The sequence below is a fragment of the Notamacropus eugenii genome, chromosome 7 (assembly GCF_028372415.1).
Source record: "Notamacropus eugenii isolate mMacEug1 chromosome 7, mMacEug1.pri_v2, whole genome shotgun sequence".
NCBI classification, from domain to species: domain Eukaryota; kingdom Metazoa; phylum Chordata; class Mammalia; order Diprotodontia; family Macropodidae; genus Notamacropus; species Notamacropus eugenii.
Genome location: NC_092878.1, coordinates 8924027 through 8947898, shown reverse-complemented (window position 1 = coordinate 8947898; position 23872 = coordinate 8924027). Strand labels below are relative to the sequence as shown.

General features: G+C 45.7%; 1 protein-coding gene across 3 annotated transcripts; it reads right to left on the bottom strand.

The window, feature by feature from the left end:
- Positions 1–113: 113 nt before the first annotated feature.
- On the bottom strand, positions 114–22733 carry ADCY4 (adenylate cyclase 4). Of its 3 annotated transcripts, XM_072624552.1 has the most exons (26): positions 22548–22721; positions 21810–22032; positions 19843–20040; positions 19476–19637; positions 19165–19314; positions 18156–18304; positions 17773–17884; positions 17368–17495; positions 16787–16945; positions 15982–16114; positions 15373–15549; positions 8237–8280; positions 7973–8059; positions 7703–7772; positions 7025–7122; positions 5352–5436; positions 4639–4776; positions 4141–4242; positions 3463–3647; positions 3182–3266; positions 2360–2518; positions 1919–2065; positions 1467–1574; positions 1060–1174; positions 434–558; positions 114–330 (listed from the first exon to the last, which is right to left on the bottom strand). In XM_072624552.1, exons 2-26 carry the CDS (start codon positions 21966–21968, stop codon positions 187–189), a joined length of 3219 nt encoding a protein of 1072 aa, XP_072480653.1. In that variant the 5' UTR covers positions 21969–22032; positions 22548–22721; the 3' UTR covers positions 114–186. The 3 variants fall into 3 exon arrangements, with proteins under 3 accessions (XP_072480653.1, XP_072480654.1, XP_072480655.1); XM_072624553.1 differs by lacking the exons at positions 114–330; positions 434–558; positions 1060–1174 and having other exon boundaries at positions 1467–1671; positions 22548–22733; XM_072624554.1 differs by lacking the exons at positions 114–330; positions 434–558; positions 1060–1174; positions 1467–1574 and having other exon boundaries at positions 1975–2269; positions 22548–22733.
- Positions 22734–23872: the final 1139 nt, after the last annotated feature.

Genomic DNA, 23872 nt, shown 5'->3' with positions numbered 1-23872 from the left:
CCTCCCTCCCAATCCTCCACTCCACCATCTGTCTTTGGGAAGGAACCAGCATTTGTTCAGACACAGAACGATGAATGTGGTAATATCAGAAAGCAGCAATCAGCACCAGTTAGTCTAGCTGAAGCAGTGTTGTTTTATAGAGTATTTCCAAGGGGAAAGGATGGAGTTGGGGAGGGAGGGAGCATTTCAGCTGAGCGTGGGCCCAGTCCGTGCTAATTCTGTGGACAGGAAGTAGGTACGGAGCTGTCCTTTGCCTTTGACCTTGATGACTCCTCGGCTATAGCAGGTGTAGCCCAAAGACTGTAGCACACGGGCTGTCTCCTCCGTTACCTGGAAATGATGAGAGAGAGATGGTGGTGGGCTGGGGGTGGGATCCTGCTTCCTGTGTCCCTGGCAGGCTGCCTGCTCGTCACATTTCTGCCGCCCCCTTCACCTGGATCTTGCCCAGGACACCGGTGCTCTCCATTCTGCTGGCCACATTCACAGTGTTGCCCCAGATGTCATACTGTGGTTTTTGTGCTCCAATTACCCCAGCCACGACTGGCCCATGATTCAACCCTGAAACAGGAGGGAGGAATTCTTGCCCCAGTTGCATGCTGGGTAACAGATGTGGAGAAAGGGTATGATTTACAAACCAAACACTAGTCAGGCTCGTTCTCTAGCAGAAGGGTCACTAAGATACGAACCAAAGCAACACACTAATTACCCAACCAAACCTTGGGAAAGGGATTAATGTTGCCAACAGGATTACGTATAAATTCCTCAGGATTGTGGAGGGTAGATGTACTTCTTTCACCCCACCTGTGATGATGGATGTCATAGTCCCACAAATAAAACCTTGGTCACCCCACCATAGTTGAGGAAAGATGAGGAATTGGAGTTGGTCTTCAAAGATCTTGGTCTGGTGTCCCTCCCCTACTTCAAGCCTAACTGATACAGGGTGAGTTGGTAAGGAAACAATGTCCTAAGGAAGCCCTAGGGAGAGCTGAGAGATATGAGAGGGAGTGTGGAGAAAGGGACTCTCTGGGTGGGCTAGGGGAAGGAGCCTGGCACCCTCACCCACACGAAGACGGAAGTCGTTGAATGAGTGCTTGTTGATGACATCCAGCTTGGCCCCCAGGGCCACTGCAAACTCCACCATGGTGCCTAGGTGGCTACAACTTCGTTCAGAGTCCTGGCAGAAAGGGCCACCCACCAGAATGAGCCAGCAAAGGACAGAGATGGGTTATACTCATGGGATACACTAGTGAGGGTCCAGGGGAGGTATTTTCTCTAGGATGTGTCATTGAGGGAACATGATATAAAACATATCAATGAAGGAAAGGGGAGGATCACTTCCCATGGATACACTACTAAGGGAACAGACATAGGCTTCACCTTTGGGATACAACTAAAGGAGGCTGGTCCCAAGAGGCCTTCCAGCAGGGAGAACCTGCTGGACATGGGGATGGGAAAGGATGAAATACCTGCTGGGTGTCCTGTCCAGAGGTGGCATTTAACCCTGTAGCTGCCATATATGTGCTGCCAATAGTTTTGATCTTTTCTACACCGCTGAACTTGGGTTTAGAGAGTAGCTGTGGAGGGAGGCAGCAGTGTTGTTTGGAGCCATCTCTCTCTCCCTGTTCTTGTTCTCATCCCTACAGCTGAAGCCTCAGCTTTTGGGAGGGGAGACTGGGATAGAAGAGATATGTAACTGGGACAGGAGTAAAAAGCTTGGGTAGATGAGTATTGGAGGAAGAGGGTGCTTGTGGGAGAGGTAAGTGGAAGACTCAACTGGGAAATCCTCAAGGGGAAAGGATAGCTCTGCTGGCTATTGGGAAGGATACAGTAGGTATATAAAGGCCAGGAAGATTCCGAAGGGATGGTGGGAAATGCTGGGGAATGGGACTTAAGGCCCAAATGTGGGAAGTTTGTTCACCTCATCAAAATCTGCAATGATCTCATTGAGCAGCCGAAGACACTCCAACCCCTCCCGGTTGATGTTGGACTCAGAGTAAAACTCCTTGAAGTCAGGGACAGAAGCAAAGAGGACACAGACACACTCATAGGATTGGTGGTAAAGGTCCTGGGGGGGTAGAAGAGTCAGAAAGGGGAGGCACATGCCTACCTCAAGTTCCTTGTCCATATGGGATGTTTTCCTCCCCTTATTTGTACACTCCAAGGAATTCCCCCAGCCCATCAACTTTTTGGATAGATTGGGGGAGGGGGCAGTTCAATCTGGTAAACTCATTTGGGGAAGCTGAAGATTGGAGTACATTCCACTGTGATTCTGAGGGCCAAAGATCAAGAGCAGGGGCAAGGTCAGCTCCTAGCAGCAAAAAGTTGCTCTATAGTGGTAATTCTGTGGGGTCAAGGTCACCTCATTTCGCCGGTTCTGACCAATGAACTGGGGGGCAACATGTGCAGGTAGCACATTTTCCAGCAGCAGTCGAGTCAAATTCTCCATTGTCTCTGTCTCTTCCCGTTCTTGCCGAAGCTTCTTTTTCCACAGGAAGTCCAGGCGGCAATAGTACTCATTCTGAGAGGAATTCATCACCACAGAGAGTTGGGGAGGGGGAGAAGGGAGGCATCAATTCAGGGAAACAAGAGGCCAAGGTAGAGTTGACTTTCCATGTAGGCAAACAGTGGAAGCAGTCTCATCTGCAATCAGGTGCATTGGGAAGACCACCCCACCTCACACACACCCCCTAAAATACACCTCCCCTTTCTCCATGATGCTTAAAATTTCATTTCACAATTAAAGGGAGGGCTTGGGGTATCTGTACTTCCCAGAAAAGGTAACAAAGGGACTTAATTTTACATTGATTTGTGACTGCTAATATATCCTTTCCTTTTTGGTCTGGGGAAAAGAGGAAAGAGTTTAAGGACACTGAACTCCTGAAGATGGTGAGGAGTGGAAATCAGCAATAAGGAAGGGGTGAACCTGAAGTCACCCAGAAGACAAACTCTTCTTTGAAATTTTGCCCTGGAATCAACCCTGGGGAAGGATTATGGACATAAAAGATTGGACAGGGACATGATTGAGGGAAAATGAGGGGTGTAGTCAAGGACAAGGAGGATACCAAGTCACAGATATGGGAGACCCAACTAGGCAAACCCAGAGCACTGTGTGCATGCCCTCCCCCACCCTTCTCCCTCCATGGAACTGGGGATAGTAGAGGCTTGAAAGTGGTAGACTGACCTGTCGAGCCAGAGCCAGAAGGGTAAAGAAGAAGACAAAGAAGGAGATGGCACCCATCAGTTTGGGCTCCTTTAGTACCCCAGGTCTAGGGAAACCACAGGTTAGAGCTTCTCATCACACCCCTTCCCTGAGCCTCCCCCATTTTCCAAGCTCCTCTCCCCCCTTTTTACTTCTATTCTATCTGCCAGAGTCAGCACCAGGGACAGATCCAATCATCCCCCCCCACCCACCAGAATGGCATTGGCTACTACCTGCTGAACTCACTCCTCAGGGCTGGGTACCTTTGAGCATTGGGGGCCGGGTAGAGATGGGCAACAAGGCAGTCAGAGAGCCAGGCGTGGGAATACAAGAAGAGACTGCAGGAGGCCAGTAACCAGAGCAGCAGCAGCAGCAGCTTCAGTTCAAAGTTCATATGCAGAAAGAGAGAGCAGGAGAGGAAGCCCAGCACACAGCAATGCATGGAGTACTGGAGACAAAGAGCAGGTAGAGATGGTGGTGTCAGTGAATGGGGAAAGGGTCACAGGTAGGGTCCAAAGGGAGAGATCGCCTCTTCTGTAAAAGGGCATGGCACCAGATGATCTCTAAAGTCTCTTTTCTAGACCCTACAGCCCTTATGCCAAGGTGAGAGGTGTGTGTGTGTGTGTGTGCGCGCGCACGCGCACCTGAGTGAGTGCTTTGGTGCCTTTCCAGTTATATTCCTTTCTGGCCCCTAAGGTTGCCATTCTCCCTCTTTCCTTCCCCCTCCCCTTTCCCAGTTCCTATTTCTGATGATTAAACAGAGAACTGAGAAAGGTTTGGGTTTCTCTAACTCCCCTCCCCAAACAGGATGAAGCTTTGTGGCCAGATTCTTATCCCTTCCATCATGATTATGAAAATAGAAATCTTTTACCCAAGATTAGGAGGTTTCTAGGCAGAGCCTAGAACAGTGGTTACTGGGTGGAGCCAGGCAAAAGACTCACCGGGATACTGATGAGAGGCAACAGACCAGAGTTATTCCAGTTGTTGACAGCAGCAGAGGAGTTATGGGCTGGGAAGGAGCAGTCAGACATTGGCTGAAAGAACTGTTAGAGGAGAGAGGGCTGAGAGAAGAGCAAGAAAAATTTCTGAGCACAAAAATGGTCTGGAATTGGTCCTTAATTTTCCTGGAGTAATGAGTTTATGCTTCCTGTATTGGGCCAGGTCCTAGACAAACAGTTTGCTATTATTAACTGGGGTTGGGGGTGGGTGGGGAGGGGAGAAGGAGTAGCGGGAGTAGGACCTGATAGGAGTACTGGCAAATTCCCAGCTATCAACCAACCTGTTCCTAGCCCTTGACTCTCCATTTCTGCCCTTCCCGTAGAATTTACTTGTTTGCTTGTTTTATCCCATTCCTACCCTAAGAGAATGAGGTTTTTCTTTTTCTTTATACCCCACCTCCAGGGCCAGCTGTTTTCACCCAGCAGCTCAGGCCTGCTCACCAGGTTGACAATGGCCATGGTGAGGACGATAAGGATGGTGGCAGTGCCAAGGGCAACGCGAAGACCAGGCCTCGTGGCTACTGTTCCTGAGAGGGCTGGCAGCCAATGCAGGAATTTGGGACCCTTAAGGACACATCTCTGGGGAGGAAGGAGTGGAGAAAAAGTGAGTTGGATATGAAGCTGCAGCTCTGCCTTCAGGCAAGCCTCTGGCTAGGCTTGTCTCAGAAGGTTCTCTGAGTCCCATTGCCTCTCTCCAATTGCCTCTCTTTTAAAAGTTCTGGGACAGAAATAGGAAGTCCTGGTCCTATGCCCTTGAGATAGTCTATGCCCCAACCCTGTTCCCAGGCTGGCAGGATCTGAGCAGGTTTCTGGAATATCTCTAGGATGCTTAGCTTGCTGGGACCCAGGCCCTAGGTGGATTCTCTTAGCTAGGATCAGAGCTTTGTCCCCTTGTCTAAGTCTCATTTACTTAAGAAAAACCAAAATGAGTCCCAAGTCTAACAGCTTTTAGAATCACTTTTCTTTCTTTCATTATTTTTATTCCCCAACCCTGTCCTTTCCCAGCCTAAGTACCAAGAAAAATGGGTATGATCCAAAACAAAGCAAAGCCCCAAACCCCAGGGAAACTTGGAATAAAAGACCTGCTGGACCCAGCTTCCTGGGGCAGTCTACATAATAATTATCTGGCATGGTGTTCATTAATCTTCTCTTACCGTCAAGTGTTCTGAGAAGCAGATGAAAAGGAGGAGGCAGAAGAGGATGAAGATGATGCCATATGTGACAGCCAGAGCTGGAGGCCTAACAGGGTCAGGAATAAAACACTCCTGTGACTCCCTGGGCAATCATCCTGATGGGCTATCTAGGTAGAACTTTTTGCCTAGGAGAAGGTTTCGGACAACCCAATTTTAGGTTGTTGAATTACATGTGCATGAGGACCAGGTGGAATAGCTGTGGAACCAAGGCTTGGAGTGCAAAGGGGATTAGGAAAAGACCAGAAGCCATGGGGAAGCAGAGGCTCTGCATCTCCATCAAAATAACCATGGGCATTTAGACAAATAAATGCTCACAAGCCTGTTGAACTCAGTCCTGACTTCTCATCTTACCACTGGACAGTAAGTTAGGAGACCAGGGTTCTAGATATTAGGCAATTTAATTCTTTGAGTCTCAGTTTCCTCATCTGTCAAATAAGCATAATGCTTTTCTGTGAGGATCAAATGGGACAACATATACAACAGTACTTTGTAACTGTAAGCACTATAGAAATGAAAATTATTTTCTGTATTCTATATATTGGAATGTCAAGAACACTATAGTTGGAGTTAGGAAGACCCAAGTTCAAATCTAATCTCAGGCAATTACTAACTTTGTGATCCTGGTCAAGTTCATTAACCTCTGTCTGCCTCAATTTCCTCACTTGTAAAATGGCTTGGGGAGGGGAGAGGAGAAGGACTGAGAAAAATTTGGAATTCAAAATCTTATAAAAATGAATGTTGAAGACTATCTTTACATGTAATTGGACAAAAATATTGTTTTAAAAAACGCAAAAAAAAAAATTGAGGATAACAACATGGGGATAGGATAATAACAGCACCTACCACCCAGGGTCGTTGTGAAGAAAACATGAGATAATATTTGGAAAATACATTGCCAACCTTCAAGTGCTATACAAATGCCAGGAATTGCTTTCATTACTGGGATCTCTGGCAGATCACACCAAGTGTTAAAGGTTTCAGGTATTGTCCTGGCACTTGAGGATTAGCCTAGACACGTTAAAATAAACTTATCATCAGAGCTGGCCTTAGGTAGAAAAATTATCAGGCCAAGACAATTCATGAAGATCCAGTAAAGTCTGGAGAGACTGCGATCTATCCTGATGAAATCTCAGTTCTTTATTAAAGTATATTTACAAGGCTCTTGAGAGTGTGTGAAATGGGAGGAATGATCACGATGATGATCATGATGAGTTCCCAAGATCACCTCAATATTCCCACCTCAGCCACCTGTTTCCCACTTCTGTCCCCATGGGGAATGAGAAGACTGAAGGAAAAAGAAGGGGAGAAAATGTGGAAGGAGGGAGGAGAGGGCAAGAGGAATCAACAGTAGTAAGAACTTCCTTTTACACAGGGCTTTACAATTACAAAACACTTTCATAACAATTCTCTGAAGGAGGAAGGACACATATCACACATATCATACCCATCTGATGAAGAAGGAACCTAAGGCTTGAAAATGATTTCCCTGGGGTCATTGATTGTAGTGGTACAGTTCTTCTGAAGCTAGGTTCAATATTCTTTCCACTATAATACTTCAATGGGGGAGAAAGCCATATCCTTTCCTTGCCCAGGTTCCTCTGTGGAGGTCTGGGGTAAGGATAGGAGGAGCTCACCTGTTGGCCACCAGCATCTGAATGACGAAGTTGGAGAGGAAAACCAGAAAGGTACAGGCTGCGTAATACTTGAAGGCTGGCAGAGCTGAGAGCCGATACTAAGGAAGAAGGGATTAGGTGTGGGAGTTGAGACAAAGGGATCAATGCTGTCTATCACCTTGAAGGAGTCAATCTAGGCCAAGTAGGTGGGATCCCTTGGCTCCACAACTCACAGTGTATTCCTTCCCATCTCAACCATACTTTTAATTCATTATACTCAGAATATCCCTTCTATTGATGGAGAAACTCAGGTCAAGAAGGAATATATATGCCTCATTTGGGTATATAAATTGGTGGAAAGAAAAGGAAAGCAAGGGAATGTGTGTGTGTGTGTGTGTGTGTGTGTGTGTGTGTGTGTGGGACATGTGTGCACACCCCCCCCCCCCACGAATCAGGTTATAATTAAGTGGTATCAAGGTATGAAGCATTAAACATACCTGAAAAATGTTCCCAACCCCAGAAACTGTCTTCTGTAGTCAGCACATAGGAGGGGTTTCATCAATAACAGTTGATTGACTAATCCATGACTGGGCATGGGCAAGGACTTTGGGTCAACGGGTCAGGGAGTTCTTTAGGGGTCTTTGAGTCATCCCCTTGGTATTCCCCCTCACCTCTCCCTTAGATTCAGTCTCCCCATACCTCCTTCTCCATCTCTTTCTCCCGGAAGTATAAGGTAAGTGGGCTGAAGTCCTTGGATCGTTTCCACTGTCTGGGGAAGAGGGTGGGAGTGAGGCACAGAGAAATGGGAGCTAGCCATAGAAGTTAGCTTTTTATCTAAGCTGCAGTCAGGGATAGATGCTGTACTTTCTCACATTCACCCTCATACCATTCCCATTCTCTCCCAATCTCCTCATCCCCTGATCCCTCCATACTGGAAGTCCTGAGATTTAGGCTCTGATTTCTACTTACTTCTGGGAATTGAGCTGTTCAATGACTTGAAAGAATTTCTCATCCCCAGTGTCCAGCTCATCCTCAAGTCCCCTTGGGGTTCTAGTCCTGTTGGGGGAGACCTCAGCCCATCACCAGAGAAACTGTCTTGTTACCCTCATGTCTCTGGGCTAAACAGGTGCTATTGTGTGGTAAGAACATAGGATCAAGGAGATTTGTTTCAGCTCCCTCTGCCCTTATCCCAGCTCCCCAGGCCAGTCAAGTTATGTGTATTGGACTTCTCACCGGTCCAGGCTCCTCTGAGGACCCAGGGAGGCCAAGGCATTTTCCTGTTAGGGGAAAACAAAGTGAATTAAGAAACTCTGTTAGCAAATATCCCTCAGTTCTGCTTGCAGCAACATAAGCTGTAAATTTCAAGTTAAAAATGATCATTGGTGCCTTAAGTCAAGATGGTCCATTTCCTCTGACTTTTTGTTCTCCTTTTCTACTGCCAGACTGATAAGGACTTCTTGGGGAAAGAGACGGTCTGCAAGTGCCTCCTTATTCCAGTGTCTCCTACCTGGGAAGTCCTTTTTGATGTCTGACCTTCACTTGCCCTGCTGCTACTTATGCTGTAGTATAAGGGTATGAAGGGAAGGGATAATTTTCCATTTTGTTTTTGTATCCCCAGCACCTAGCACAGTACTTAATACATGCTTGTTGGTTTGGAGTGTTTATTTTGTACTTCCAAGTCACTGGTTTTTTAGAGTTTCCAGGGGCTTGGGTGCCTTCCTATGTGAGGAAGTAAACCCCGGAAAATTGCTTTTCCCCAGGTAGGTAGCTGAGGGAGAAAGACAACGCTCAGTAGTAAAACCAAGGATAGTCTCAGCTCCTGACTTGATCACCTTTTCAAATTCCATTCCCATATTTCCTTGGATATCTTTGCCCATGGATCCCACCAGCATTTTAAATGTAGCATGCTCCAAACAGAATTCATTATCTTTCACCAACTATCCCTGTTCTCAACATTGTCATTCCCTCAGTGGTATCGTCTTTTATTCAGCCTCCTAAATTCAGTGTCATCTTTGATTTTACCCTCTCCCTCTACATCCACTTAGTTGCCAAATCCCGTCAAGTCTTATTTCTAATATCTCTCATACTCACCCTTTTATTTCCATTTCCAATGCTACCACCTTTCTTTTAAAACATTTTTATTTTGAACAAGGGGTTAAAATAAGAAGGGAAAGAGGTAACTAGAAAAAATCTTTATAGGAAGTTTCTCTGATAAAGGTCTTATATCCAAGATATATATGGAATGAATTCAAATTGATAAGACTAAGAGCCATTCTAGAATAGGTAAATGGTCAAAGGATATGAAAGGCAATTTTCAAATGAAGAAATCTAAGCTATCAGCAACCACATGGAAAAAAAATACTCCACATCACTAATAGTTAGAGAAATGCAAATTAAAGAAACTTTTAGGTTCCAACCTCACATCCTGATGTGATGTGATGACTGACAAAAAAATGACAGAAGAGGAAAATGACAAATGCTGGAGTGGCTGCAGGAAAACAGGCACACTAGTACTGTCAGTGGAGCTGTGGTTTATTTCAACCATTCTAGAAGATAATTTGGAATTATACTCCAAAAGTCACTAAACTGTGTACACCCTTTCATCCAGCAATTGCACTTCTAGGCCAATATACCCCAAAGAGATCAAAGAATGAGGGAAAGTACTAATCTGTATAGCAGCTCTTTTCATAGTAGCTAGACATTAGAAATTAAGGGTATGTCCTTCTCCTGGAAAATGGCTAAGTAAACTGTGGTAGCTGAATGCAATGGAAAATTGTATCATAGAAATGAAGCAAGACAACTGGGTAGGGAAGGAGGAAATAACAATAAGCATTTATGTAGTGCCTCCTACGTTTCAGACACTGGGCTAAGAGCTTTTACAAAAATTATCATGTTTGATTTTCACAATAACCTTGTGAAAGAGGTGCTATTATTATCCTCATTACTAGAGTGGAGGAAACTAAGAGACTTGCCAGGGTCAGACAGCTAGTGCGTAACCGAGACCAAATTGGAACTCAGGTCTTCTGGACTCCAGGTGCTGTAGTCCATCCAGCTGCCAGGAAGACCTCTACAAACTCTAATAGCTGGAAGTGAGCAGAGCTAGGAGAAGAATTTATTCAGTGATAACATCAAAACGAAAAACAACTTTGAAAGACTTTAGAACTTGGATCCATGTAACGATAAAGCAGGAGTCCAAAAGAATGAAGATGAAACATGCGACTTGCTTCTGGATAGAGAGGTCACCAGACTTAAAATGCAGAAAGAGATGCAAGCTTTTAGACAGGACTGATGTGGGAATTTGTTTTGCTGGATTATGCAGCTTTGTATGTATTTTATGAATATATACATATATAAACATATACAAATGAAAGGTCTCATATGTTTTTATGTATATTGCTCATATAATGAGATATTGCTTAAGGAGGAGGACGGTAGAGGGGAGAGAATAATAAAAGAAAAACCCAAATGATATTTATGCCATTTTATTTTAATACAATTGGCTATTGTGCAGTGATGTTTCTTTGAATGAAAACTCAGGCCTTAAACCAGGGATGAGGAACCTGTGGTGGCCCCAAGGCCACATGTGGCCCTCTAGGTCCTTGGGTGCAGCCTTTTGACTGAGTCCAAGTTTTACAGAACTAATCCTTTGTTCTGTGAAGTTTGGATTCAGTCAAAGGGCCACACTTGAGGACCTAGAGGGCTGCATGTGGCCTCGAGGCCACAGGTTCCTCACCCCTGCACTAAATCAACACTACCAAAGAGGAATGGTAAAATACATTACATCATCTTGTTACTAATATACATATACATATATGTATATATATGTACACATACATATTTCATGTATACATATATATATTTCAGTGCACTATCTTAATGGGATAGGACTGCTATTGATAATACTGCTTCTGGGAATGTATGGTGAGTACTTATTGCAAAAAAATAATGTGTTAAGCATATGGGATTTAAATCACTGCATTACTAAGACACATATGTTGTGTAATAACATAAGTTTTTAAGAAAGGAAAGCATGAAATACTAAACAAATTTTGAGCAGACAGTGGGATTGATTTCAGTACTGGAGATGTCTGGAGCGGGTAACGCAAGGTGTAATGCTATTCTAGAATTTGGCAAATGAAAATAACCGCACTAATACCCTTTGCTTGACACTGAAACTACTTATGGCTAGGACTAGCATCCAGGGGGCAACTAGTTAAGGACGACATGACTCTACCACCATTTATTAAGAAAAAGAACAAGGCTTTTATACTTGGTATTGTAAAAGGAGCTCTAATCTTGCACTCGATAGACAGGTTCAAGTCCTTGATATGTGAGCTTGCACAAATAACTGAACCTGTCTGAGCCTTACCTTCTTCATTTATATGATGGAGATGATCGTCTGGTGGTACTATCATGAAGACACTTTGGAATGCTTAAACAACTGCATATATGTGACAGCGTTTTTATAATGCTTCTAATCCTCCCCTTCTTCATTATGAGGGAAAAATACTGGGACTGTTGACCCCAACCCACATCCAGGCCTCTTTTGACTACCTGGGATGACCAAGAGGACACAAAATGGGACCAAGTGCTGCCAAGTCATTCCTTTCAGAAGTATGGCAGAGCGCAGACTGAACATAAAAGTCAGGAAGTAACATTGCAAGAATTAACAAACAAAAAAGAATACTACCAAAAAGAGTTATTACGATAATGAGAACGTTCGAGGTGGAAACTCAGAAGAAGAATATAATTCCAAAACAGCTACAAGCAAAGAAAAACCCAACTTGGGCATGAGTTCAATTAGAATGCCTGAAAGAGAGAAAGTAAGAGTTTTTGTTTTAGGGTTAAACATTATTTCATAAATGAAATGAGAGAGGAGACAGAGTCAAGATGTCAGAGAAAAGGCAGGGGCTAGTCTGAGCTCTCCCTAAAACCCTTCTACACATTTTAAAATAATGCCTCCAGACAAATTTTAGAGCAGCAGAATCCATGAAAGGACAAAGTAAAACAAGCCTACGGCAATTGAGAAGGTCAGCAGAAAAGGTCTGTTACATTGGGTGAGAGTGGAGCACAGATGCCAGCAACTCTCCAGAAAGGCAGCCCTGGGGAGTGAGTGAATCAGTGGCAGTGGTGCAGGTTTCTTGACCTCTCAGCACACAGATGGCAAGGGGTGAGACAGCTGGTCAGAAGGAGATTACAGTAGGTCTCTTTGCTGGCATCAGGGGCAGAACTCTGTTGCATTGCCCATACTTGTATCTGGGTCATAGTCTTGGGGTCTCAGTCCCTGGGTGAGGAGAAACACTAGTACACCAAAACTTGTGGTCACAGGGAACCTGGGACCCTGAACAAAATTTTAGGGTGGAAAAGTCTGTAGTTCCTCACAGACCAGAGCAAAGAACAGAAGAATAATAAACTCACCTATCCCTAGATCATACCACCTTGGAAGAACTGAAAACTTACAGGTTCCCAGAATTACCTTTGAAAACAGCTGCATACACACACAAAAAAACAAACCCTGAAGCTTGGGACAGTGCCCCCTTCTCTCCAGAAGCAGAACCCCACTTTAGCATAGTTAAAAATCATAAAATAAGTTGGAAAATGAGCAAACAGCAGAAAAAAATCCTGATTATAGAAAGTTGCTATGGTGAGAGGGAAGATCAAAACACAAATTCAGAAGGAGACAAGAAAGTCAAAACTCCTACATTCAAAGCCTCTAGTCCATGGAAGAGCTCTAAAAGGATTTTTTAAAAAATCAGGTATCTGTGGAGAGGTAGAGGAAAAATTGGGAAGAGAAATGAGAGTGATGTAAGAAAATCATGAGAAAAGAGTCAACAGCTTGGTAAAAGAGACACACACACAAATAAACTCTGAAGAAAAAAATACTGTAAAAACAGAATAGGCCAAATGGTAAAAAGAGACACAAAAATCCAAAGAAGAGAAGAATACCTTGAGAAGCAGAATTGGCCAAATGTATAAAGATATATAAAAATTCACTGAAGGGAAGAACTCCATAAATGAAATGACTGAAAAAGAAAAGAAAGCACCAGCGTAAAATTGGAAAAGAAATGTTAGCTGTTAAAGGAACAATTGTAAAGGGAATGAACATTTTTGGCAAAAGAGATACAAAACCTTAACCACATGACAGACTCCTTGAAAACTAGAATAAACTAAATAGATGTTAATGACTTCACAATACAACACTTCATGAAACACTATTGAAACAAAGTCAAAAGACTGAGAAAAAAAAATTGGAGGAAAGTACAAGATATCTCATAAACAAATGACCTGGAAAACTGATTAAGGAGAGAGAACTTAAGAATCTTGAACTATCTGAAAATCTCAACCAAAAAAAGAAATTATTTCAAGAAATAATAAAAGTGCTCAGATTTCTTAGAACAGAGGGCAAAGGGGAAATAAAATCCACCAGTCAGTCACCTATTAAAAGTAACCTCCAAGTGAAAACTCCTAGGTACAAGTTGCCCAAATTCATACCCTCCAGGTCAAAGAAAAAATACTGTAAGAAGCCAAAAAGAATTCAAGTACTGATGAGCCACACTTAGCAACTATTACTCTAAAGAAGCAGAGAACTTAGATTACAGTACTCCAAAAGGCAACAGATAATGATTCACAACCAAGAATAACTTACCCAGTAAAATCGATAGGGAATACACTTTTAATTAGACAGAGAACTTCCAAATATTCCTGATAAAAAAGACAAGAACTGCACAGAACTTTGAAAAACACACACAGGAGTCAAGAGAAAGGTAAAAAGGTAAATATGAGTGAAAAAATCATAATGGACTGTTTACATTCCACTATGGGGATATGATACATATGTTCCCTTAAAACCCTATCATTATCAGGGATTATTGAGAGAGTCTAAGAAGACAGGAGGCATAGATGTGTTTTTTATTTATAGTATGACGATCTTAGAAGAATGGGAGGGGGGAAAAGAATAGAATGGGGGAAGGAAGAGGGTAAGTGAAATCATCTCATAGTTTTGTGAGCAAGTAGAACACTACTCAAACAAAGGAGGAAGGGGCTAAGGGAACAGGTGACATTTGAACCTCATTTTTATCTGATTTGGTCAAATGGGGGGAAAATATCATAGACTATTGTGTGCAGAAATACACTTCGCTCAACAGGGAAACGAGTGAAAAGGAAGAAAAGAAAGGAGAGTAAGAGGGAGGGTAGAATGAGAGAAGGACTATTCCTAAACAAACAAACAAACAAAATTCTACCTAAGGAGACTGGATCTCTAGCAGGAATTTAAGACAAAAAAAAAAGAATGGTTGAGAACCTGTGCCTGTGCTCTGAGTGAAGGAAAGGGAAGGGGGCAGAAGCAGATTGTATCAAACCTAGAGCAAGGCCACTGAGCACACTACTTCTCTCACACCACCCTCTTCTTTATAAGGAAAAGGTGAGGACACCTCAACATAGTGACTAATCATGCTTTCAGAGGATGCCTAATGAAACGTGTTACCTACTTCCTGTCTGAGAAGGGATACACTCAGGATGCAGATTGAGCTATACATTTTGGACATGGCCAATGAGAGAATTTGTTTTGATTGACTATGTATATTTATTAAAATGGTTTTGTTTTTATTTCTTTTATAATGGGGAAGAGGAAGAAGTGCGAGGGAGAGAGAAAATAAAGCTTTAAAAAAGTTACTGTTTTAACTTGATATCACCTTTGTAAAGATATTGGGGAAATAGGGTACAAATAATGTGATTTGCAGTGCCCTCATCATTTTTACCATGCTCCTCTGAGGAGATTGCTGTGAAAATCTTTTCTCCTCTAAGAAAGACTAAATAGGCTCCTATTTTTTTAAAAGCTGCAACAGACTGTATTCAAATTAAACAGAAACATTTCCTGATAGGAAAGGGTGTGTAATACTGAAACTAGTGACCCAGGCAAACAGTGGCATCTGTCTCTGTACATCTCTGGAGAAAGGAATGTTCCACCTGGAGGTGAAAGTGGAACTGGAAGGGAATTGAGATCATGCCTGAGGAGCCTGGTCAGCTAGGGAGGTTTAGGATTTGGGAATCTTTGCTGAGGTGATCTTAGAAGCCAGGTAGGTAGGAAGGAGTGAATTTTGCTCTTTTCCTGGAAGAGTGGATTAAGGTCTGGGTTCATCCATTGCCTACCCAGCTGGAAGGAGAACTCAGAATCTCAGGATATTAGAAGGTATCAAGGGTTCTAATAGGGAGGAGAGTTCACTTGAGAAATATGGGTGTACTTAGAGGTCTGAAGGCATAGGCATGTGGATGAACAGTACTGAGAGAAGAGATGTATGTTCCCAGGATGACAACGGCGGGATCTATCCTAGGAAGAGACTTGAGGTTCCCCGATACGGAAATGAACATACCGGAAGAGGGGGTGAAGTGGGCATTGGGCTGTCCAGGTGGCTGAGATGGGCAAAAGGCTTGGCTGCACCCCAGGACTCCAAGTATCGGGTCATCAGAAGTGAAGGACGCATTTTAGGTCCCTCAGGAGGGGACAGTGGTCCTCCTGCAGTTACTTCCTCTTCTTCTTCCTCCTCTGCCTGGAAGATTTCAAAGGAAGATAGGCTGATGACAAGACCCCTCCACCATTATGCCATCCCCCAGCTCAGATTTCTCAGAGAATGGAAGGAACCTAGTTCTTTTAAGTCTTTTCTGCATTCCACTTCAGATGCTAGCAATGTAGCTCTGTTGGAGCTCAAGAGAAAGGGGCTAATTGGGTCTGGTACCATCTGTAATCATAAGGTCTGAGAGCTAGAAGGGAAGTTAGAGGTCATCTAGAGTAATGTCTCCATTTTACAAGGAAGAAGCCTTATAAAGAGAAATTATTTGTTCAAGGCCACACAAGATAGTAAGTGGAAGAACGGGAATTAGATCTAGGTTATTTAATTCCAAATCTAGGACTCTTTTTACTCTGTCACCATGCTTCAGGGGCTCTTATCAGCTGTGCTGATAGCTGGGGTGGGGGATCTCACCCTTGGGTCGATGACCAGGTAGGTGGGCTCCCCAAGCTCCCGGAGATATGGGTCCCGATGCCCTGGGGCTGCATCTTCCACAGCATAAGCCCCTCCCAATAGGGCCAGGGTTGCCCCTGTGATGTGCACTCGACTTGGGGTGGGGGGAGAGAAGAAGGGAAAGTGGAGTGTCAGTAGCCCCAGCCTTCTTATTCATTGGCTGCAAAAATAACAGAATCTTAAGAGTCAGAAGAGACCTAAGAGGTTATAGTATCATAAATGCAGAGCTGGGAAAGACCTCAGAAGCCATATAATCCAAATCTCTCCTTTTGCAGGTCATCTTAACCAGCTTCTACCTGAAATGTTCGTTCCACAAATATTTACTTGAGTACCTGCCCTATGCAAGGTGCTTGTATTTGGCCTAGGATCTCTGTGCCCAGGCCGCCATTCCTCCCACCCCCTTCTCCAGTCCCTTGATCCCAGTAAGAAGCCCTTACCCCCAGTCACTCTGCATCATCTCTGGCTGTATACAAATTCATACACACACATATATACACACATTTATGCTATATACATAGTCATATATACTATGTACATGTGCATATATGCTGTACACATATACTATATATTTTCTCTATAAACACATATACCTGTGTATATGTACACACACACATCTATTAGGCTTGTAGTACACTTGGAGGGGATATATTGGTTGGGGGCTGGGGCAGAGTTGGACTGGTGGGGACAGAAGCTTGTCTTAGCGTACTGAGATAGGATGTCTTTTTAAGCACACTGTTCTATTGCTTCATGGAGCAGACCCGCTCACCCTGGCACGCCACCTGCCTCCATGTGATTGGCCAGGGTGACATCATGGGACCAGACGTCGTATTGCCACTTCTGAAGCCCGATGACACCGCAGAGCACACTGCCCGAGTGCACGCCCACACGCATGTTGATGTCCACTCCAGTAGCTGCCCGCAGCTTCCTAGGGAAGGGCAGAAAGAGGGCTGGCTCAGCCCCGGGCTTAATCTGAACCCAGATCCTCTCCCTGACGCTTGGCTTCTGATTTTGCCTAGGCCACGCCCCCTACTCAAACAGTTACATTATTAGCAACGATGGGGACCCTTGGGTGTGGCCTTTTGATTGAATCCAAGTTTTACAGAACAAATCCTTTTATTAAGGGGATTTGCTCTGTGAAGTTTGGATTCAATTAAAGAGCCGCACTTGAGGGACCTAGAGGATCACGTGTGGCCTCGAGGCCGCAGGTTCCCTGCCCCTGCTCAGCCTAGTGTAAGCCCAGCATCCCGTCCGCCCAACTTCCCTCACTGGACCCCAGGCCCTCAAATTTTTGTGTTTCCTGTTCTTTCCATTCTTCGGTCCACCCCAGGGTGTCTCCCAAGCTCTGACCGGATAGCACGGCACATGTCCAGCCCCATGCGCACACAGTTGAGTGCGTGGTCCGGCAGAGAGAGTGGCAGACCAGACACACAATAGTAACAGTCTCCCAGAATCTTAATCCGCATGCACTCGTGCTCCTGAGGAAGGAAGGGGGAGGGAGGTGGGCGGGAGACACATGACATGGGCAACAGATTAGAGGCAACACGAGGAAAGAGGGGCAGGAGATTGACTAATGGGGATGACTCGGAGAGTCAGGGTTGGGGTAGGAGGGGGTGCGGGCTGCAGTTCCCAACTATCTGGTCTCCCAGACTCGAGAATCTGAGAGAGTGAGCGTCTGGGGGCCTGGATGTGGCTGAGATCGTGCCTCAGAAGTAAGGGGTCTTTCTAAGGTGGGAGTCCCTCACCAGCTCTGACCTTGGCGATCTGGTCGAACTTGCCAAAGAGTTCGTTCAGCATGAGAACCAGTTCCTTGGGAGAGCATTCGCTGGCCAGTCGAGTGAAGCCGACAATGTCAGCGTACAATACACTGAGGCAGGATGTGGAGGACAGAAATTAGAACCCTCAATCCCATGGAATAGAGTGTCTGCGTTCCCTCCTCTTTTCTTTTGTCCTTTCTCCACTCCTCCCTCTTGCCCCAGCCAATTCATCTGTTCTCGTTCTCTCTCTCTCTCTCTCTCTCTCTCTCTCTCTCTCTCTCTCTCTCTCTCTCTCTCTCTCTCTCTCTCTCTCTCTCCCTCCCTCCCTCCCTCCCTCCCTCTCTCTCTCTCTCTTCCCTCTCCCGCCCTCTCTCAACATACCTGACACCCTGATGCCTCTTCACATACAAACTGTGAAAGTTGTTGGTGCCCTCAGGCCGGGGACCCTGCCCAGCCTGGAGCCGAGCCATGATCTCTGCCTTCATTTCCCTGGCCAAATAAGCCGGCAGAATGGACAGCAAGAGATGTTCCTAGAATGTAAGCGAGTTCTTTGAGGTTCAGGCATGGTTTAGGTTTTTTTCTTTTCCTTCTTTTTATCTTTAACACCTAGCATAGTGCCTGTCATAGAGCAGGCAGGTATACTTCACTTGTTGAATTGAATGAGCTGTGGGCACCAAATTTCTCAATATTGTTCCCACCAAATACCAACCCAAGGCTGTGTCCCCTCCAACTCTGCTCCTTTTGCAAAACACTGCTCCTGTCAAACACTTTACTCCACCTGGGTAATAATGGTGTCTTGTATTCATTTAGCACTTTTAACGGTTTTTTTTTGTGTGTGTGTGTGTGTGTTATTCAGTCATCTCTGACTCTTTGTGACCGCATTTAGGTATTTTTTTTGGCAAAGATACTGGAGTGGTTTGCCATTTACTTCTCCAGCTCATTTTCCAGATAAGGAAACTGAGGCAAACAGGGTTAAATGACTTGCCCAGGGCTGCACAACTAAACATCTGAGGTCAAATTTGAACTCAGGTCTTCCTTGACTCCAGGTCCTGCACTCTATCCACTGCGCCACCTAGCAGTCAAGGCTTATAAAACACCTAACACTTGAGACAAGCCGGTAGGTTAACTCTTTGAAATCTTATCTCCCTTTTATACTTACAAGAAACTCAGAGAGTGACTCACTCAAAGTCTCAGTGGCAGAGCCCACATTCCAACCCAGGTCTCTTGACCCCAAAACAAGCACCCTTTCCATACATCACTCCTGATCACACTCAGTCGTAAGTGATTGATGTCCCCAGTTCCCGGGGCCCTGTTCCTCCTACAGTAACTATCCCAATGATGATCTGTCCCTCCCAGTGCTAGGTCCTTGGTCCTAGGCCCCAGGTCTGACCTGGTGTCTCTTCTCAGAATCCAGTCTCCTCCTAGAGTGCAGGGAACTCAGAGCCTCGCGGAACGTGGCCCTAAGCGCACGCTCCATTAGCGCCTTGTGATAGGCTCCTGCCGCATTCCCGCACAAGAATAGCACAGCGTTGGCAGCCAACTACAGTGAGATAAAGGGATCAAAGTGTAGGGCAGAATTAAACACTGGGGGCTGAAAACAGCCTGAGAGGGAGTAATCTCAGCCAAATCCTAGGGGACCTGGTCCCTGGACTAGGGAACTGTCCAGAGCTCAGGACTTTCTATGGTCCTTATGTCTCTCACCTGAGAGAAAAGAGTGGGCCGGGTGTGAGACTGAGGTTCGAGGTACAGTCCAAGGACCAAGAGATGGGATAAAGAAGAGGTAAAGCCGGCTGCAGCTGCATCCCGCATACCCAGAGGCAACATGGTGTACACGGTGAAGATGATGAAGAGGAAGAAAGACACCTGAGACAGAGAAGAGAAAGAAGGAATGCTCCCAGGTGTCCCCATAATGTCCTTAGAAGCCCTGGGCATCTTTCACCTGTAGAAGCAGTTCCTCCCTGCCTCAATGATTTACCTTCAACTTTCCTTCCTGCCACCCCAGCTGACCTCCTGGTTTAGTTTTGTTTCCCACCTTCCCCTCCCTTGTAAAGGCTCATTCCCCTCTGACCTGGTCCCAGGCGCTGACCACACCTCCAGTGAACAGGAAGCTGTGGCCCAGGGCCAGCAGGGCGGCCCACACAAGGCCTGATACCAGGCGGGTCCAGCGCTGCAGACGCTGCTCTCGGGAAGCCAAGCAGAGCAGCATCGCAAAGCCTCCCAGTGCGCACAGCACCCCAGTCAGGAAGGCTGGGTCTGAGTCCAACGCCTGTAGGGAGATAATAGGGCCTAAGACCTGTGGGAGATGTAGAATCGAGAAAAAGAATCTACCTGGAACCCAGGATGTAAGGAACTGGGGAGAAATCTCTGGATAAGAGAGGGATACTCCAAAAAGTAAACAGAGGACTAAAAAGCAGCTAGATAATGTGTTATTTACATCTTGCTATTTTAAATACAGATTTCCCCAAAGTCTTTACTTGTTTTCAGCTTCCCTTTAACTCCTAAGCAAGAACTAGGGAGGTGTTTGGTTGGTCTTGAAACTTTGCTTAGGGCAAACACCAGGTGTGGCTGGTAAGGATGCTGACTGGTGGACCTTTTCTGTAGTTTCATGAATCTTGTCTGAGCTCCTCTTGTTGTTCAGTCCTTTCAGTTGTGTCTGAGTCTTTGTGACCCTATTTAGGATTTTTTTTAGCAAAGACAGTGGAATGGTTTGTCATTTTCTTCTCCAGCTCCTTTTACAGGTGATGAACTGAGGCAAATATGATTAAGTGACTCTCCCAGGGTCACACAATTAGAAAATGTCTGAGGCTGGATTTGGACTCATTAAGATGAATCTTCCTACCTCTAGGCCTGACTCCCTATCCACAGTGCCACTTAGCTGCCCCACTTGGGCTCTTACCTGACCTGAAATCTTGTCCTTCCTCCCTTCTGCTCTCCTCTCCCAAGGCTTCCCAGTCTAATCTTGGTCATAGGATCATTTATTAGAATGGAAGCATCCTTAGAAGCCATCTAGTCCAAGGCTAATATTTTGTAAATGAGGAATTCAAAGCCCCAGGAGATTACATGATTTGTCCAAGTCCTGCAAAGTGGTGAAGACTTACCTTGAGATGTCAAGATCTAGGTTCTCTGACTCCAGAGGAAGTTGCCCTTTCTGCTGTACTACCCTGGTATAGCATATTGGAAAGAGATCTAGTACTCAGAAGAACTTAGATGCCAATATGAATTTTGTCACTTACTAAGTAGACTGGGGCAAAGGACAACTTTCTCTTAATTTCCTTTATGAGGCTAGAGAAAGTGGACAAGGTCCTTAAGGTCCTTAATGTCTTCCCCGTGTTGGTTTTCTCCAATTCATCCTGTATATAGTTTGTAAGTAATTGTTTGCAAGTTTTCTCCTCACTTAGATTGTGAGCTACACAGGTACTGTCTTCTGTCTTTTTTTTTTTTTCAATTTTTATTCCCAGTGCTCAGTACTGAACCTGGCTTATGAGGTGCTTAATAAATGTTAATTGACTATCTCTGCTCCCAACCAGGTTGACCTCAAATCAGTTGGAAGGAAAATAAAGCAGAAAACAGAGAGATGCAAGATGATTGTTTCCTGGGAATGGAGTTGGGGTGAGCGTGGGCACTGTGTGAGAGGAAAATTCGTTAGATATATTTGCCCTTTGAGACTGGCTGTGGGTACAACTGCCCCTCTGAGATCCTTAAGAGGGAAAGAAAACCAGGAAATGGATTTCCCAGGGGCCAGGGTGGAATTCCCCTCCTGGAAAAATGTAAAACCTGGAAAAAGATTGATCCTGGAGTATAGATTCATAGTTATCCAACCCCAATAATATTATAGATGACAAAACTGAGACCCAGAGTCCCAGGCTAGTTATTGGCAGGGTCCTAAACCCAGAATCAATCTTTTTCTCTTTTTCAACTTCACCCAACCACAAGACAATCTGCTGGATGCTCAGCCCCTTTGCCTCTTGTGGAGGCTGAAAGGAGAGAAAACCCGGAGTACATCTCCCTTATCTGGACAAAGGGGTCCCTCCTCACCCGACCGCTGGCCCAAGTGACCGCAAGCAGAGCAAGAAGCGTGGAAATCACGATGGCCAGTAGCAGTAGTAACAGCGGGTATTGCTGGCTCAGGCTGTAATAAGTCTCGTAGAAGAGATCTTCGCTGGGGGGAGGTCGGGGGCTGAAGAGGCGGGGCATGATCTCTTCACCCTCACCCTCTACCCTAAATGGCCCAAAGTCACAGTGGGCTCCGAGGGAACAGCTGGAACATGGGGAAGGGGAGGGGGGAGAAATTGACAATTTACTTTCTCCAGAGAGAAGGAGAGCCCCTCCCCCCAAATCGCTTACAGCTTTTACTCGCCTTCCTTTGATTCTCGACACAGCCCCTCTTCAGCTCTCCCACCTATTTTCTCTCCTAGAACTTCTCCCATCTCTCTCCCCAGCTCAGTCCCTTTTCCTTTTCCCAGCTTATTTCTCTATTTCGCTTTTTTAGTATCTCTCTCATTTCTAGCCTGGTCACTTTCCCTCATCTCTTCTAACCGCAGTCCCGCGCTCTACCTAGCCTCAGGTTTTCAGTTTCTTGGTCCCCTTGGCCTTCCTTCCCACATGAGTCTCTTTCCCCTCCCCCTTTTAGGGTTCTCTCTCGCGACCCGAAGTCTCTACGATGTCAGGTCATTATCTGCTTGGTGAGAAGGGCAGGCCCAGGAAAAGAGGACGAGAGTGGGGGCAAAACGGGAGGTGGTCTCAGAATTCCCCTCTTGCTCATCTGATACTCACTGCGCGGTGCCCCTACAGGGGTTAGTGAAGAGGACCTGGGAAAAGACCTGGGGAGTTCTACAGCAGGGAAAACGAAGCTGGGATGGTGGTGGTCAGGCGCCCAGGGGCTTCAAGCGCTTCCCGGCGCCACAGCCGCCTCCCACTTCCCCGACGGGGCAGCTGAGCCCCTCCCAGTCTCTGAGTCTTGCCCTTCTTCCACTCCCCCCTCCCCCCATATACCTCTGAATTGTTGCCCCTAACACACAGCCACCTCCTCTCCTGTCCCTTCCCCCTCCCCTCCCTTCCGTTCTCTTAGAAAAGGGAGATGCGAGGCAGCTGGAGAGGCAGCCGGGGAGGGATTGGTGTGGCTGGGGCTGGGAGCCAGAATGTGCGGATAGACACTGAGGTTTAGAGTCTGAGTGAGAATGTGGAGAGGAACTACGGTCTTGAGTTCAAGTTGGATGTAGTATCTGCATAGGATTCAGAGTTCTGGTTTCAGGAACTGAGAGGCCAATCACCCCCTTCCCACCTTTACCTTATCTCAGCCTCCAAGCACTCACTCGTGGCCGCAGCTGAATTATTGATGCTCCAGTCTGTGAGCAGGGCTAAGAGACTGGGAAAAGAGTGGTGACTGCAGGAGATTGTAAATGCACATTGTTTATAAAATGAATCTGCGTCTAATACAGCTATATGGAAGCAGCAATTTAAATACAGGTCCAATAAATAAACACATCGTCTAACCAAAAGGCTTAAGCTTTTAAAGCTTAAAACTGCACCAAGACTTTTGGGATACCCTATAAAAAAAAGCAGCTGAGAGTCAGTGACTCACGCCTCCAAAAGGAACGCCGGTATGGGGAAGAGACCCCAGGAGACCAAGTGGATGGGAAGGAAGCCAGAAGGGCCTGGGGGTTTGAGAATTTCCATAGAGAGGTCTCTCAAGTGCCCCAGTTCAAGCCTTTCAGACCTCCTCCCCCTTCTAGTTCTTTGTTTCAGGGACCTGGACATAAAAAAGGTCCTCCTCCCCTCCTCTCTCTCTCTCTCTCCCGCTACGTCCATTCCCCGGAGGTATCAGGGTGGGGTCCCGGTCGTACCGCTTCAGAGGAAGAGCTCCTCCCTCAGATAAGAGGAGCTCTAAGAGAGAGACTGGAGAATTAGACCTCACGGATTCCTTCCTGCCGCCGGCTGGGAGTTGACCCGGTGCCACTCTACCCACCCCCACAGGCCCATAGGCCCCCGACACTACCTTCCACTTCCTGACCTCCACAAAGGGAACTCTACTTCTTCCAATGCCCCCCCCTTTTCTGTTGTCTCTCTTTTCTCTCCAGGCCCCCCCTTTCCCTTCCCAG

Coding starts and splice junctions, on each gene's coding strand:
- ADCY4 (XM_072624552.1), bottom strand. CDS start 21,968: ATGCCCCGCCTCTTCAGCCCCCGACCTCCCCCCAGCGAAGATCTCTTC. Junction 1,575..1,918: donor TCATTGCAGATTTTGATGAG/GTGAACAAACTT, acceptor CTCCCTCCACAG/CTACTCTCTAAACCCAAGTT. Junction 331..433: donor GTGTCCTGGGCAAGATCCAG/GTGAAGGGGGCG, acceptor CATCATTTCCAG/GTAACGGAGGAGACAGCCCG.